The sequence below is a fragment of the Accipiter gentilis genome, chromosome 10, assembly GCF_929443795.1.
Source record: "Accipiter gentilis chromosome 10, bAccGen1.1, whole genome shotgun sequence".
NCBI classification, from domain to species: Eukaryota; Metazoa; Chordata; class Aves; order Accipitriformes; family Accipitridae; genus Astur; species Astur gentilis.
This window is the reverse complement of record NC_064889.1, coordinates 29,386,137-29,400,796: the sequence shown is the minus strand read 5'-3', so window position 1 is coordinate 29,400,796 and position 14,660 is coordinate 29,386,137. Positions and strand designations below refer to the sequence as shown.

The 14,660-nt window shown below is 60.3% G+C and overlaps 1 protein-coding gene across 1 annotated transcript in view; it reads left to right on the top strand.

Moving 5' to 3' along the window:
• The window catches only part of ARHGAP44 (Rho GTPase activating protein 44), a 29,609-nt gene extending 15,236 nt beyond the window's left edge, over window positions 1-14,373 (top strand). The window contains 18 exon segments of the mRNA XM_049812683.1: window positions 21-132; window positions 890-966; window positions 1,772-1,889; window positions 3,370-3,438; window positions 3,523-3,604; window positions 4,449-4,576; window positions 4,722-4,833; window positions 6,703-6,784; window positions 7,681-7,761; window positions 7,847-7,960; window positions 8,098-8,189; window positions 8,489-8,669; window positions 9,282-9,299; window positions 9,588-9,809; window positions 11,693-11,823; window positions 11,930-12,162; window positions 12,164-12,305; window positions 13,645-14,373. Of these exon segments, the coding sequence (XP_049668640.1) occupies window positions 21-132; window positions 890-966; window positions 1,772-1,889; window positions 3,370-3,438; window positions 3,523-3,604; window positions 4,449-4,576; window positions 4,722-4,833; window positions 6,703-6,784; window positions 7,681-7,761; window positions 7,847-7,960; window positions 8,098-8,189; window positions 8,489-8,669; window positions 9,282-9,299; window positions 9,588-9,809; window positions 11,693-11,823; window positions 11,930-12,162; window positions 12,164-12,305; window positions 13,645-13,799 (2,149 nt within the window). The 3' untranslated portion in view covers window positions 13,800-14,373.
• Window positions 14,374-14,660: the final 287 nt, after the last annotated feature.

Sequence of the window (14,660 nt, the reverse complement as noted above, 5' to 3'; positions counted from 1 at the left end):
CCCTGCCGGTACCCTTGCAGGAAGATGCTGCGGCTGTGCGGAGAGGCAGAGGACAAGCTGGCTCAGGAGCTCATCCACTTCGAGCTGCAGGTGGAGAGGGACGTCATCGAGCCCCTCTTCGTGCTGGCTGAGGTGAGCGGGGACGTTGGGCTGTCACCGTGCCGGGGACTCACATCTGAAACAAGCCCTGGAAGAAGGCAGGGTTTCACCGCTTAGGCAGCGTATTTGGTTCCTGGCCCCTGCGAGGGACCTTCCGTCTTTGAGATGTTTGCTAATTGCTTTAATTGGCAGGCGGTATTTGCACGTTCAGCTGGGCTGGCTGCTGGGGCCGTGGTCCTGCCAGGCTCCTTTGCCCGCTCTTGCTCTTTTCTGCCTTTCCTGAATGCAGAGGTGTTAACAAGCTCATTTCTGACCCATTTTTCCAAGCTCCAAACACATACCATTGTTGTTTGGGATTTTTTTTCTCCTCCTTTTCCCCACTGCTGCCAACTTTGGTTTTCAATTTTACCCGCGGGTTTTTTCCCCCTTTTTACATCTAGCAAAATGTCTTGGCCTTGGTTCTGATTTTATCCTCCCCAGCAGAAACGAGCCTTATCACACTGCTGGTGTTTGGGGCTTTCAGCTGTTACCAAATCCTTTGGCAAACGGTGCCCGTGCGTGGGAGGCTTTGCATTGCCATCCCAAAAAGCCCTTTTCCTGCCTTCATCCAGTTCCCTAATGCAGGGAGCTTTTATCCCCCAAGGATGCTCCTCTCAGGGATGTGGGTTCTGCAGTCGGGGCTGGCAGGGGGTGGCACAGCCCAGGTGGGGACACGGAGGAGGGACGAGCTGTCCCATCTCCCTAATGATGTTAAAACAAGGAGTTGCATCCTTATCCACGCGGCTTCCAGGTGGAAATCCCGAATATCCAAAAGCAGAGGAAGCACTTGGCGAAGCTCGTGCTGGACATGGACTCCTCCAGGACGCGGTAGGGAGTGGCTTCAAAGCTGCTTTGTAAAAGATAAAAATTCCCAAGTGATAGGTAGCACTGTGGAGGACACGTCCCAGAGCCCTGGTACTGTGGCTTCCTTGGGACGATAAGTCTCAGCCATGTCACTGTGAGCCTTGAAGTCAAGCTCTGCAATGACCCATGATTTCTGCTCGTCTGCAGAATCTGTAGAGCCCTTTTCCTTGCCTGCCCTCTGCAGAAAGGGGTATTTTTTCCTGGCACAAATCTTTATTGTTTTCCTCTTCTCCCTATCTTTCTGAGTTCTTACGTGATTGCAAAGAGCCACGTGCTCCTACCACTGTAGAGTAGTGCTGGGGTGGAGCTGGGATGACCCTGGGGATCATCCTGTGTCCCAGACGCTGTGGTGGGACCCGGCAGGCTGCGCTTTGGGTTTTGCCTGAGGCCGTTGAGTTGGCCAAGCTCCACACATCGCCCTGCAGTGAGGTTTGGCGGGTGTCTGTAGTCCCCAACGTCATATCCAGGCTCTCCCATTGCCTTCCTCTCTCCTGTCACCTGGATGAGGCTCATTCTCCTGCTGAAAATAATTTCTTAATTATAGCCTAGTGTGTGCAGCCAATTGTGGGGACTGGGGATGTTCAGGGTTTGGAGTGTATGCTGCATCCCAGCCTGGGTTGGGACCATCTCCACGGTGCTCAGCCCTGGGGACCATGGTGGGCTTGGCTGAGGGAAGTCCCTGGGCTGCCCTCCAAGTCCGCTGGGATCCAGGCACTGCTCTGTGCGCATCCCCATCCCTCCCCGTGACAGCTCTGCCCTCTCTCTGCAGGTGGCAGCAGTCCGCGAAGTCCTCGGGTTTGGCCAGCAACCTGCAGCCCTCAGGTGCCAAAGCCGATGCTCTCAGGGAGGAGATGGAGGAGGCAGCCAACAGAGTGGAGATCTGCAGGGTACTTGGGGGTCCCGGGGGGATCGCTGGGGAGGGGGGACCTTGACATCCCAGGCATCATCGAAAGCCTGCAGCCTTTCCTCTTACCCCGTTCTTCACCCTCTTGTTACCCCATTGCCTGTGATAAACACTCCTCTGGCTGGTCCCCATGCCCAAACGCAGCCTGGTGGCAGTGGGTGATGCTCACCAGCCAAGCAGGACGTCCCCAGTTCCCCTATCCCCATCCTCCATATCCCGCTGGAGCCTGAGAGCATCCTGTTCCCAGGGAACCCATCCTGGCAGAAGCCAGCAAGCTCAGCACCAAGTAAACCCATCCCTGACACAGAGACCTGCGGGAAGTGCCGGCGCATGCCAAGCCCACGCGTACCACCCAGCCATGTCACCCCCCACCATCCCTCAGGAGCATGACCCACCCAGCTGGTCATGTTGGGTGGGAAAAGTGTCTGAGCAAGGGGGGATGTTGCTGCCAGAACCTTTGTCATGGGCCGCGGGATTCAGCGATGAAATCCGCAGGCAATTTTGCATGGCTTTAAATTCCCCAGAGGCAGAAAATGCAAAGAGCTGAGTGAACCTTGTGCTATAGGTTTAGGGCAGGAGCTGGAGCTGGGATCTCAAATGTGTCTCAAATCCTGGCTTTTTTCTCCAGGGACACAACCAGAACCTGTGTAGCCTTTAAAATCCAGTCTCAAACTCATGCTGCCTCCCCCCATCTTAGAGCATGGCAGCCCCACACGCCCAGCAATTCCCAGCAAACCAGCTGGGCCAGGAGCTGACCCCCAGTATATTCACCATACTGATGGTGGATATTGCAACCGGGATGTGCTCGCAACGTTTTAAAAGCCTGCTGGTTTTCCTCCCGTTGAGTTACCCAAGGGGATTTTCCGAAAGGAGCAATTGGGGAAGCAGCAATGTCTGTTTTGCGAGCGTGAGGACAGAGAGACACGTGTCCTGGTGCTGAGGGGCTCGTTGCAGTTCAGAGCAAGAAGCACCCGATGCTCCGTCAGCCTGGTCCGCACCGAGCGGTTGGGATGCTACCTGCGGCAGCCGAGCCGTGCGCGCTGCTTTGCTGCCCTGTGGTTAATGAGCCACTTGCAATGCAGCACGGGGGCAAACTTGGGGTTTAATTTGGCCTGGATTTGGGCCATTCAGCCCACTGGGATGTGCAGCCTTTGGCTGATAGGTTGTTTCCAAGTAACTCTTGCTTCCACAGAGCTTGTTGCAAGGTGCCAGCTAATTGTGGGCTCTGGAAGGAGGGGGGGTGAGGGTGGAACCATTTGCACGGCAGCAGAGAGCAAACCCCTGCGGTGCTGCTGTATATTCGACATCCCAAGCACATCTTAAGTGGGTGCTGCAATGTGCCACGTTGCTTTTTGGCTCCTGGTGTGACCAAGCTGGTCCCTCCCAGTGGCCTCCGAAAGGGCCATCATGGTGGCATCAGGGCAGCACGAGTGGGATGGTGACTAATCCTCCGCTCTCCGCAGGACCAGCTCTCGGCTGACATGTACAATTTTGTGGCCAAAGAAGTAGACTATGCAAACTATTTTCAAACCGTAAGTGCCACCCATCCCCATGGGACTCCTCTGTCCCCGTCCCCGGCTGCAGCGGTGACAGCCAGTGCCGTCTCTCCCTCCCAGCTGATCGAGGTGCAGGCAGAGTACCATCGGAAATCCTTAGCGCTTTTGCAGAATGTCCTGCCTCAGATTAAAGCCCAGCAGGGTAAGTGGCCGCGGGGTCTGTCCCGCTCCTGCATGTGACACTGAGGGCTCTGCGTCACGCTGGAGCCATGTGGGGCTTTGCCACAGTGATGAGCCAGCTCCGGCGTGACCCCGCAGCGTGGTGCTGGGTTTGTGGCTGAGCATCCTCCCTTTGCTCACCCCATCTGCATCCCGCCTGCCCCAGTGCTGCGGAGGGCATCCCCCTCCCACGTGGTCACGAGGGGCAGGATCCGGCCAGCTTCATGGAGGAGTGGGGGAAACCTGCCTGAATATCCCCATTGAGCGCAGCACGGGGGGTGGGAACCCAGCACCAAGGCGGTGGCGGGGGGGGATCTTGGGGCTTTGCTTTGTGGTGTGCAACCTCTGTAGGAGCTGGGCTGGGAGACCAAGGTGGGGGAAAGCCCCGCGCGATGGCCCCGAGAGCAGCGCATTCCCCGGGGCAGGGCTCGGGGTGCTGCCACCGCTGCAGCGGGACAGGGAGTGATTTGTATTTTATTTTTTTCTCTTGATCCCACAAAATATTCCTGCCTCAAACTGTGATGGAAGAAGGGGGAATATATTGCAAAGGTTTGCCTGTGATTGCTCCCCCCGGAAAACGTTATCCAGCCCCTTTGAAATGTCCCGTGTGATGATTGGAAAACATTTTGTTTGGATTTCATCTTTAAAAAGCACTTCCCAAGCTGCCCAGGACAGAGGTGCCGGGTCCTGTTATTTTAGCAACACCCAAATGGAATATTTTGCTGCCAAAACATTGTGATCCAAGGGCCTTTCGGGGAGGGGATGCCGGATCCAGCACCATCCCTGCCATGTCCTCCCCCTCCTCTCACCCCCTCTGCCCATCACAGAGGCGTGGATGGAGAAGCCCTCCTTCGGGAAGCCTTTGGAGGAGCACCTGGCTGTCAGCGGGCGGGAGATCGCCTTCCCCGTGGAGGCATGCGTGACGATGCTGCTGGAGTGTGGCATGCAGGAGGAGGTGGGTGCCATGTCCTGCCACCCCTGGTTGGGCATGATGGAAGGGGACATGGGTGCCTCCAGGACAGGGACGAGGAACTGAGGGGGCTTTGGGCGCATCGCCAGCCCCAAAGCTTGTCTGACGCTCTCCCGTGTCCTCTGTGAAGGGTCTCTTCCGAGTGGCTCCCTCGGCCTCCAAGCTGAAGAAGCTCAAGGCCGCCCTGGACTGCTGCGTGGTGGACGTGCAGGAGTACTCGGCCGACCCGCACGCCATCGCAGGTAGAGGCTGCCTCGGGGCAGGGGAGTTGGTGGTGTGTGGGATGGCCCATCCAGCTCCCAAGCGCCAACCATGAGCACCCAGAGGGTGGTCATCAGCGGCATGAAGTCTAGCTGGAGGCCAGTAACTAGTGGTGTAGTCCAGGTGTCAGTACTGGGTCCGATCCTGATTAACACCTTCATTAATGACGTGGATGATGGGGCAGGGTGCACCCTCAGCAAGTTGGCAGAGGACACCAAACTGGGAGCAGTGGCTGGTGCACCAGAGGGTCGTGCTGCCATCCAGAGGGACCTGGACAGGCTGGAGAAATGGGCTGAGAGAGACCTCGTGAAGTTCAGCAAGGGGAAAGGCCAAGTCCTGCCTCTGGGGAGGAACAGCCCCAGGCACCAGGACATGCTGGGGCCACCCAGCTGGAAAGCAGCTTGGCAGAGGTGGCCCTGGGGGTCCTGGTAGCCACCAAGCTGACCATGAACCAGCAACGTGCCCTTGTGGCACACTGAAGGCGAATGGTGTCCTGGGGTGCACTGGGAGGAGTGATGCCAGTGGGTCACGGGAGGTGATCCTTCCAGTCCTGGGCACTACAAGAGAAACATGGACATACTGGAGAGAGCCCAGTGAAGGGCTGTGAAGATGATGAAGGGCCTGGAGCATCTCTCCTAGGAGGAAAGGCTGAAGGAGCTGGGACTGTTCAGCCTGGAGAGGAGAGGGTTCGGGGAAACCTCATCAATGGATAAAAATACCTGCAGGGAGGGTGCAAAGAAGACAGAGCTCTTTCAAGTGGTGGCCAGTGTCAGGACCAGAGGCAACAGGCACAAACTGGAACACAGGAGGTTCCCTCTGAACATCAGGAGACACTTTGTCACTGTGTGGGTGACCAAGCAGTGGCACAGGTTGCCCAAGGAGGTGGTGAAGTCTCCATCCTTGGAGATACTCAAAAGCCATCAGGACACAGTCATGGGCAACCAGCTCTGGTGGTCCTGCTGGAGCGGGATTTGGAACAGATGACCTCCAGAGGTCCCATCCAACGTCAACCCTTCTGTGATTTGCCCCAAAGCCTTTGAACAGCAAAGACAGAATATACAGGGTGACAAATGCAGGTGCAGAAATACAGCATTTGGTGGAAGTGGGGGCATTTAGATGTTCCCATCCACCAAGGAGCACAAACCTTGACCCACATGTCCCCTCCCCGGCCAAAGGCTCAAGCAGCACTTATAGTCACAGGCAAGGAAGAAAGCAGGGATACAATCATAATCCAAGGCAGTGGCAGGGCCCTGGCGACACTAATGTGGGTGATGCTGATCAGGAGAGGCTCTGCAGGAGCAGGGAGCAGTCAGGAAGATTCACACATGTTATCATCAAGCTTGCCATCATCTGTCTACCTCTTCTGGGGTGAAGATCCTCTCCAAGCACAGATCCAAACCCGTGGGCTGCTATTAAGCATTAATTGGGGTTAAATGCCCATCAGCTGCTCCCCTCCTGGGCTGGGCTCTCTGGCAAGTGCAGGATTGGACCCTGGTTTCCTATTGACTGCAATGGGAACCTTTTCCCGGCACAAGGAGCTGTGAATGTCCTAGGCAAAAACGAGTGATGGAGAGCTGGGTGGACACTTGATGGAGGCAAAAATGGTGGAAGGAATTGGGGAGGTGCTAGGAGGGACTAGGTGGGGGTGGCAAGGTGGTTGCTGGGGATCAGGGGATGGTACGGGCTTCACCAAGCTGGAGGGACTAATGGGTGCTTTGGGGTGCATCGGTGGGGAGATTGGGAGGGATGCGAGTCAAAATGCCGAGGAGGGAAATGGCTCTGTGCCTGGTGGCTGGTGCCACCTGTGGCACCTCCCGCGGTGCTGAGCCCGTGTCCCCTGTGTGCCACAGGAGCCCTCAAGTCGTACCTGCGAGAGCTGCCAGAGCCGCTCATGACGTTCGAGTTGTACGAGGAGTGGATCCAGGCCTCCAAGTGAGTTTGGAGCATCCCCCCCATTCCTCTGTGGCACAGATGGTGGCATCTTGGGTCCCCATGGATGGTTTGGGGGTCATGAGTTATTTCTGACGTGGATCACAGCATTTGGGGTGTTGCCTCCAGGGTCTGAGAGCCAGGAGGGTTCCAGTGATAATCCTTGAGTATCATGGGTCCCGGCAGTGAGGGTGGTCCTGATGTCCCCTGACCCCGATGTCTCCAGTGTGGTCCAGAGCACCCAGCATCTTTCAACAAGCCCTTGGGTGCCGGGCATTGGTGCCATTTCTGGACAGGTGTGCAAACCCCAGGGGAAGAGCTGGCCGAGGGAGCTCCCACCTGCGTTGCTGGTGTGCATCCTGCTCAGCAGGATTGGGCCAGCTGAGGTGGCAGCAGCCTGCCTGCTCCACCATGGGAGGTGTTTGGGGTAGGGGGATGTCAGGTAGAGGGAGGTGGGAGAAGAAGCATCTCCTTTTGGGGTGGGAACCACCTCGGTGGTGCCTGAATAAAGGGCTGATCATGTCCCCTACCTGCCCTGGGAACGTTGGAGCACGGCAGGGACGTGGAGGTGGCTTGCTGGAGAGGATGGTCCCCAAGGGTGGCACGGGGGGAGCGGGCTGTTGTTTTGGGGGGCTGTTTGCAGTAATTTCCCCTTCCAAAGCAAACACATCCCCAAAACACAAACCTCGGGGGGGCTGCACAGAGATGGAGAGAGGACCAGCATCCAACCTGCCGCCAAAAGGTTTCCTTCTCACTTTGGCCAGGCTTTTGGGGTTAATTTACTTATATAATACTGGCAGCAGCCCGAGGGTCTCGCAGGGTCCCCAAGGGCAGAGCTGGTGGGGTGGAAAGCCCTGGGGTGGGGAGGGGGGATAACCCTCTCACCTGCCTCCCCGCAGCATCCCGGAGCAGGAGAAGCGGCTGCAGGCTCTCTGGAGCGCCTGCGAGAAGCTGCCCAAAGCCAACTACAACAACATCAGGTGAGCCCGGGGCCAGGAGGACCCGGGGAGGGGATGGAGAGGGTGGGATCCCGATACACCGACACGGCTTGGCTCTGCTTTCCAGGTACCTGATTAAATTCCTGGCTAAGCTGACTGAGTACCAGGACACGAATAAAATGACGCCGAGCAACGTGGCCATCGTGCTGGGGCCCAACCTCCTCTGGCCGCAGGCGGATGGGTAAGGTATCCGGGTGGAAAGTGAGCATGGCAGAGAGATGCTGGGGAAGGGGGTGAGGGGGGTCCGGGGCCAAAATCCCTCTAGGTATAAGGCTGGGCGGCAGTGGCGTTGCTGAGCCGCTGCCCGCCGCCTTGCAGGAACATGACGGAGATGATGACGACTGTCTCGCTGCAGATCGTAGGGATCATCGAGCCGCTCATCCAGCATGCCGACTGGTTCTTCCCTGGAGGTAGGCTGTGGCCCACAGCCATGGTGGGGTGGGATGGGCTTTGTGGGACCTTCCGGCCCGCCCTGGGGAATGGGGTGCTGAGCTCCCATATTTATTTTGCTGGCCTCCTCCACTTGCCTTGGCTTGGACCGGGGCGGGGGAGCTCAGGCAGAGATCTGGCAAGACTCATCACAGCAGTGAGCCCAACCCAGCCACTTCGGGACCCTCTGAGCATTCCTGCAGTGCCAATGCCCCATCCCGCCCCTCGCTGAGGACACACAACCCCATGTCCTCCCCCTTCTCCTTCCCCCCTGTCCCAGACATCGAGTTCAATGTGACAGGCAACTACGGCAGCCCCATGCACGTCAACCACAACGCCAACTACAGCTCCATGCCCTCCCCGGACATGGACCACGCGGACCGCCGGCAGCACGACCAGGCACGGCGGCCCCTTAGCGTGGCCACGGACAACATGATGCTGGAGTTTTACAAGAAGGATGGGTAGGGTCTTCGCAGTGCCAGGGTTTGGGGAGAGGGAGGTGGTGGCATTGCCATCATCCTGCAGGGGTTTGTGGCACTAAGCTGGTGGAGGTTGGGTGTTCCTGGGATAGGAGGACCTGCTGCTCTCCATTGCTGGGCTCTTGGGGGTGCTCAGGTGAGCCCAGGTTTGATGCCTTCCCCCAGCCTGCTGGAGATGCGAGTGGGGTGGCCTGTGGTGTGGCACGGGGGCTGTGCCACGACGGGGTCAGGTGCCCGGGTGTCCCCAAAGTGTGTGGGCTCTGCTCCAGGGGAAAGCTCCCCACTCCCAGCCTGTGCATGCCTCCCCCCCAGTGCCACCTCACAGGGACCGCAGCCAGTCAGGTCGGCTCCAGAAAACACCCCCAGGGCTTTCCCCATTCCCCCAAAATGTCCCCAGGGCTCTCCCCATCTCCAAAAATCATCCTGAGCTCTCCCCATCACAGTGTAGCCTGGTCCCCGCTGTGCCCCTCCTGCCCCCTCTTTCGAAGCCCTTAACCTCACAGCTCCTCTTTTGAGCAGCAGGCGCCTCACCCTGTGCACTGTTGAGTTTTAGGGATTTTTTGCACTAATAATCGTGTGTTTCTGCCCATGCAGCCTTAGGAAAATCCAAAGGTACTGTATCCTCTGCAGCGGTGCTGGGAGGATGCTGGGTGGTTGCTGGGAGGATGCTGGGAGGGTGCTGGTGCCTGCTGGTACCTGGGGAGGGGAGAGGTGGCCGGTGGGTGACATGAGCGCATCCCACAGCCACTCCTGCCCTATTTCCATGGAGGTTCATTCCCAGCAGCTTCCCGATGGAAGAGGCATTTTCAGGGACCCGGCACCCCAAAGGAGCCGCGACGCGGTGCCGGCGGTCCCCTCCTGCCGGGCGGGTGCTAAGAGCCTGTCTCTGTGTCCCTCCAGCATGGGCGTCAGGGTGATGGACACCTCGTGGGTGGCTCGCCGAGGCACCTCAGTGGTGCGCAAGACGTCTTCCACCCCACCGGCCGCTCAGCCCCCCGCGCCGCCCGCCGAGCTCCCCGCCGCCCCCCACTCACCCATTCCTGAGCAATCGCCGGATATTTCAGCTACCCCTTCCCCACCTCCCACCAGCTTTGGCTTCCCCCCGGGAGCCGAGCGGACAAGGTAAGGCCACCGGCACCTCCGTGTCCCCAACCCGGGCGTCATCCCCATGCGTGAATCCAGCAGCAAAACAACCCCACTGCAGCACCAGAGGCAGTGGGAGGAGAGGATGCTCGGCATCCCTGGGAGAGGAGCGGCATCCCGGGAGCAGCGGGAGGAGAGGATGCTCAGCATCCCCACGGCCACCGCAACATCCCCGTCCTGCCGGCCCTGTGGGAACCGTGCGGCTTTCGGGGATTTTTCCTGCGGGTCCCTTGCCGGCTCGCAGTGGGTGTCGCTGGGCTGTAGCGAAATTTGGGCTGGCGGTGCAAGGAAGGTGCAAGGAAAAGCCTAAAGGAGCCCAGCGTTCCCCGAGCCCTTCCTCTGCCTGAGGTCTGTGTCCAGCTTTAGTTTGCGTGGGCCAGGTGGGAGAAAGCACCTAAATTCCACTTTTCTGCCCCCAAAAGGGAAGCTGAGCTTTGCAGCCACCTGCCAGCCGTGCCGTGCCCCGGGGTGCGCCCGTGGGTGGGGGTGGCAGCCCCGGGGGGGTCGTGCCGTGGGGCCGGATCCTGGTGTGGTGGGACGAGGCCGGGGGCGGCTTTGGCACGACGAGGGCTCCCCCGCCGCTCTCCCCTGCCCCCCCCCCGCCACCGCCGCTTCTGCTCTTTTTATTTTTTTCCTCCGTTTTACAATTTTTTTGGCTTTTTTACGGTGTTTGTGGACATTTTGCAGCAGGGGTAACCTGGCGTGTGCCTGGCCGAATGGCGGCTCCGGCCCCCCCCGCCCCGAGGACGAGCGGGTCCCCTTGTTCCCCGGCTCCTGGCCCTGTCCCCACCCCTGGGCGCAGCCCCTCTGGCCGGGCTGCAGCCGGAGCCTTCCTCCCCCCTCGTCCTCCTCCTTCTCCTCCTCGCTGCTCGCCCTTCACCCCGGCGCCAAGCCTTGCTCCCTTCGCCGCTCCCTCCCCCCGTGGCACTGCTCCCCAAACGGGCCCCCCCCCCCGCCCCGCAGCCCTGCCGCTCCCCCGGGGCAGCCGCCCGCCCGCCCGAGCCGCAGGATCAGGCCCGGCGAGGTAACCGGGGAACCCCAAAACGGGGCGGGGGGGGGGGGAGGGAGCTCGGTGACCCCTCAGTGGTGGCCCCGGGGGGGGGGGGGGGCGTGGGTCCCGCGGGCTGGGGGCTGAGAAACACCTGCCGAGGGGGGGGGTCGGCCCCCCCGGGCTGCGCGCTGGTTGTGCTGCGGGGCGGGCGGGGGGGGGGGGGGGGAGGACCTCACGGCTCTCCCTTCTTCTTCCTTCTTAATTTTCCTGTTTCTTTTCATCATTACTTTTCATTTTTAAATCGTATTTTATTTTTCACTCATTTTTTTATTTTATTTTTTTCATTTGTTTCTTCATACTATTTTGCCGGGTTTGTTTTACTTTTAAAATTATTTTTTAAAATTTCCATTGTTTGGGGGTTTTGTTTACTTTTTATTTCAATTTTTCATTGACTTGTATCATTTCGTTCTGTTTTCTTTTGGGTCCTATTTTTGTTTGAATTCTTTGCATTTTTGGCTTTTCTTTCGCATTATTATTTGATTTTCTATTTTTACTCATTTAATTTCATTTTTATCTTATTTTCTTTAATTTTCCGGTTTATTCTGATTTGACTTCTTTGCATTTCTCCTTTTTCCTTTGCATTACTATTTGATTTTATTGCTCTCTCTCATTCATTTCATTTTCTTTCTTTCATTTTCCGCTTTAATTCTTTGCATTTTTTGTTTTGCATCTCTACTTTTGATTTTATTGCTCTCTTTCACTCTTCCTCATTTTTATTTTCTTTCATTTTCCGTTTCATTTTTCATTCTTTTCCTTTACATGCTTTTCTCTTTTCATTCCCCTTCTTTTCCCCTTCACCCCCCCTCCCCAGCACTTTAAAGCCCAAGGAGCTCTCCCCCGGGGCCGCCCAGCCCCGCGGCAGCCCCGGTCCGGGCAGCGGGCACCCGCCGCCCGCCGCGGCCCCCCCGCCCGCCGAGCAGAGCCCGCACGCCCTGCGCAAAGGTAGGAGCGGGGCGGGGGGTCGACGGGGGGGTCCCCCGCTCGGTGTGCCCCCCCCCCCCCCCCCCCAGCACCCTGACACCCCCCTCCCCTTATCTCTGTCTCGCAGTGGCCAAGAAGCTGGCGCCCATCCCGCCCCGGGCGGCCGCGGGGGAGCAGGGGGGGGGCCAGCCCTCCCCCGCCAGCCTCTCCCCCACCCCCCCCAGCACCCCGTCCCCCTACGGCCCCGCCGCCCCCCCGGGGCCCTGCCTGCCCGCCGGCCAGCCCTCGCCCCCGCCGCCGCCTCCCCCGCCCCCCCCGGCGCTGCCCCCCCCCGCCGCCGCCGCCGCCGCCGCCGCCCCCCAAGTCCCGCCCCACCCCCAAACCGCGGCCGCGCCCCGCGCTGCCCCCCCCGCCCCAGCCCCCCCCGGCCGCCGCCGGCCCCCCCCAGCCCCCGGAGCTGCCCCGCCGGGACAACGCGGGCCCCGGGGACGGTGCGCTGGCAGGTAAGGTCGGGCAGGGGGCGGGGGGGGACGGGGACGGGGACGGGACGGACAGGACACACGGCGGCTGCTGTCCCAGGGTCGGGGGGGGGGGGGGGTCCCGGGAAGGTGGCAGTGTCCCTAGGCAGGTGGAACTGTCCCCGGGAGGGTGGCAACCTCCCCGGGAGGGTGACGATGCACTCGGGGAGGTGGTGGTGGCGTCTCTGGAAAAGGGGAACTGTCCCCACCCGTGGCAAGGTAGAACTCGGGAGGGTGACAGCGTACTCGGGAAAGTGACAGCATCCTTGCAAAGCCGGCTGTGTCCCCGAGAAGGTGGAACTGTCACTGGAAAGGTGGCAGCATCCTTGGGAAGGTGGTGATGTCCCCAGGAAGGTGACAACGTCCCTGGGAAGCACCACGAGCCCGTGCTGCTGTTCTGACCTCCCTGGCCGTGGGTCGTTGGTGTCCCCCCACCCCGCTGTCCCAGAGGGGGACGGTCAGGGCGATGCTTTGGAAATGCCAGTGGCATCGGGGACACCTGGGGACGCAGGGGCCGGGCACTTCTGGGAGCCCCCCGGCTCTGGCCCCGCTGGCCACAGGACCCCACAGGGCAGAGGGCTCTGCTCCTCCGTGTGCCCGTCCTGCCTGCGACGGGTGGGCAGCAACTAGCCTCCGGGCACCCTGCAGAGCGGGGGCTAGGTGTTCCCCAGGCGGGCCACCTTCCTTCGGTGCGGCGCTGGCACCGGTGCAGCCCCGGCATTGCACGCTGGCATCTGGCATCGCAGCCAGGCATCAGCGCAGCCCTGACCTCGCACCGAGACGTCGCACCCCGGCACCGGTGCGGCCCTGGCGTGGCACCCACCGGTGAAGCTCTGGCGTTGCGCGCAGGTGTCGGTGCAGCCCTGGCACCCTGGCGTTGCCTCTGGGCATGGGCGCAGCCCCGGCATGGGCGCGGGTCCCCGGCCGTGTGCCCGTGGGAGCCGCTGCCCGTTTTGGGACCCCACGATGGCGGCAGGGCCTGGCAGGCGCAGGCGGGAGCGCTTTATCCACCTGGGGGAGGGTTGCTCTGCTCTCGGCAAGGGACAGCGGTGACACCGCCTGCCTCGGGCTGTGGGCCACCCTCTGTCACTGCACGGGTGCTGGCTCGCCTTGCAGGTCCCTTGGGAGAGGGGACAGCGCTGTCGCCTGCGCTCAGTGGGAGGAGAGCAGGGCATTGGGGTGGGGGGGACATCGGGGCTGGTGTCACAGGCTCCGGCTAGGGTGGGGTGGCACAGAGCAGGGATCGGTGGTGACATCCCTGCTGGTGGCACTAATGCGGTGCCAGCCCCAGCGAGGTGTCCCCCATCACTCTGTCCTCCCGCAGGTCTGCTCCGTTTTGAGGTCCCCTCCCTCCACGTCCCCCCAGATGCCGCCCTGTGCCGGGACCCGCCGGAGGCACCGCAGAGACTCTCGGGGCTGGGCCCAGCCGCCCGGCAGGAGGAGGAGGAGGAGGAGGAATCGGAGAGCACAGCCCTATGACAGTGTCCCTGTCCCCAAGCTCATCCTTGCAGCACCCAGGGGCCAGCACCAGCCACCGGCACCGAGGGCCACCGGCACGCCAGTTTCGGGTGGCAAAGCGCCCGGTTTGGGGGGCGGTCGCTGTTCTTTATTTCATTTTTTTTTCGCCTTATCCAGACTTTGCCTTTTGACCGGGTGCCTGCGCCCCCCCGCTCCCCGCAGCACCCACGGTCCTGGGGCGATGCCACCACCTCCTCCGTGCCCCGACAGCAGGTGCCACTGGCTACCGGCCAGGTGACAACAAGCTCGCTGGCGCTTTGCAGCGGGATTTCATTTCTTCGGCTTCTTCCCCCTCCGCTTGTTTGCCGGAGCAGGATGGGACCTGACCAGCAATAACCTGGGGACGCACGATGCGGCTCCCCCAGGCTCTCGGGGTGCTGGCGGGCAAGGGCGCGCATCCCTCGGCACCCGCTGTCCCCATGGGTTGGTGGCTTTGGTCGTGCATGCGAAGACAAATTAACCTTTTATCCTTTCCAGAGAGATAAGAGAGATTATATATATATATATCGGCAGAGATATATATATATTATATATTTGTATATATATATAGAAAAAATATATAGAGATTTGTTTTATTTGGAGCCATTCCCACCCACCCGGTGCACAGAGGGAGGATGGAAATGGCAGCGCTTTGCCCCCCCGCCCCGCTCGCGCCGTGCCCCTCGCCCCAGGCGGGCACCCGGGGGCACCAGCACCCCAAAGCAATCAATAAATCCATGTGCCACTCGCTGTGAACTGCCCGGCAGCGCTGGCGTTTGGTTAATGCCTGTTGGCACCAGCAGGGCCGTGCCCGGCCGCGGTGGCGGTGGTGGGGGGTGTTTG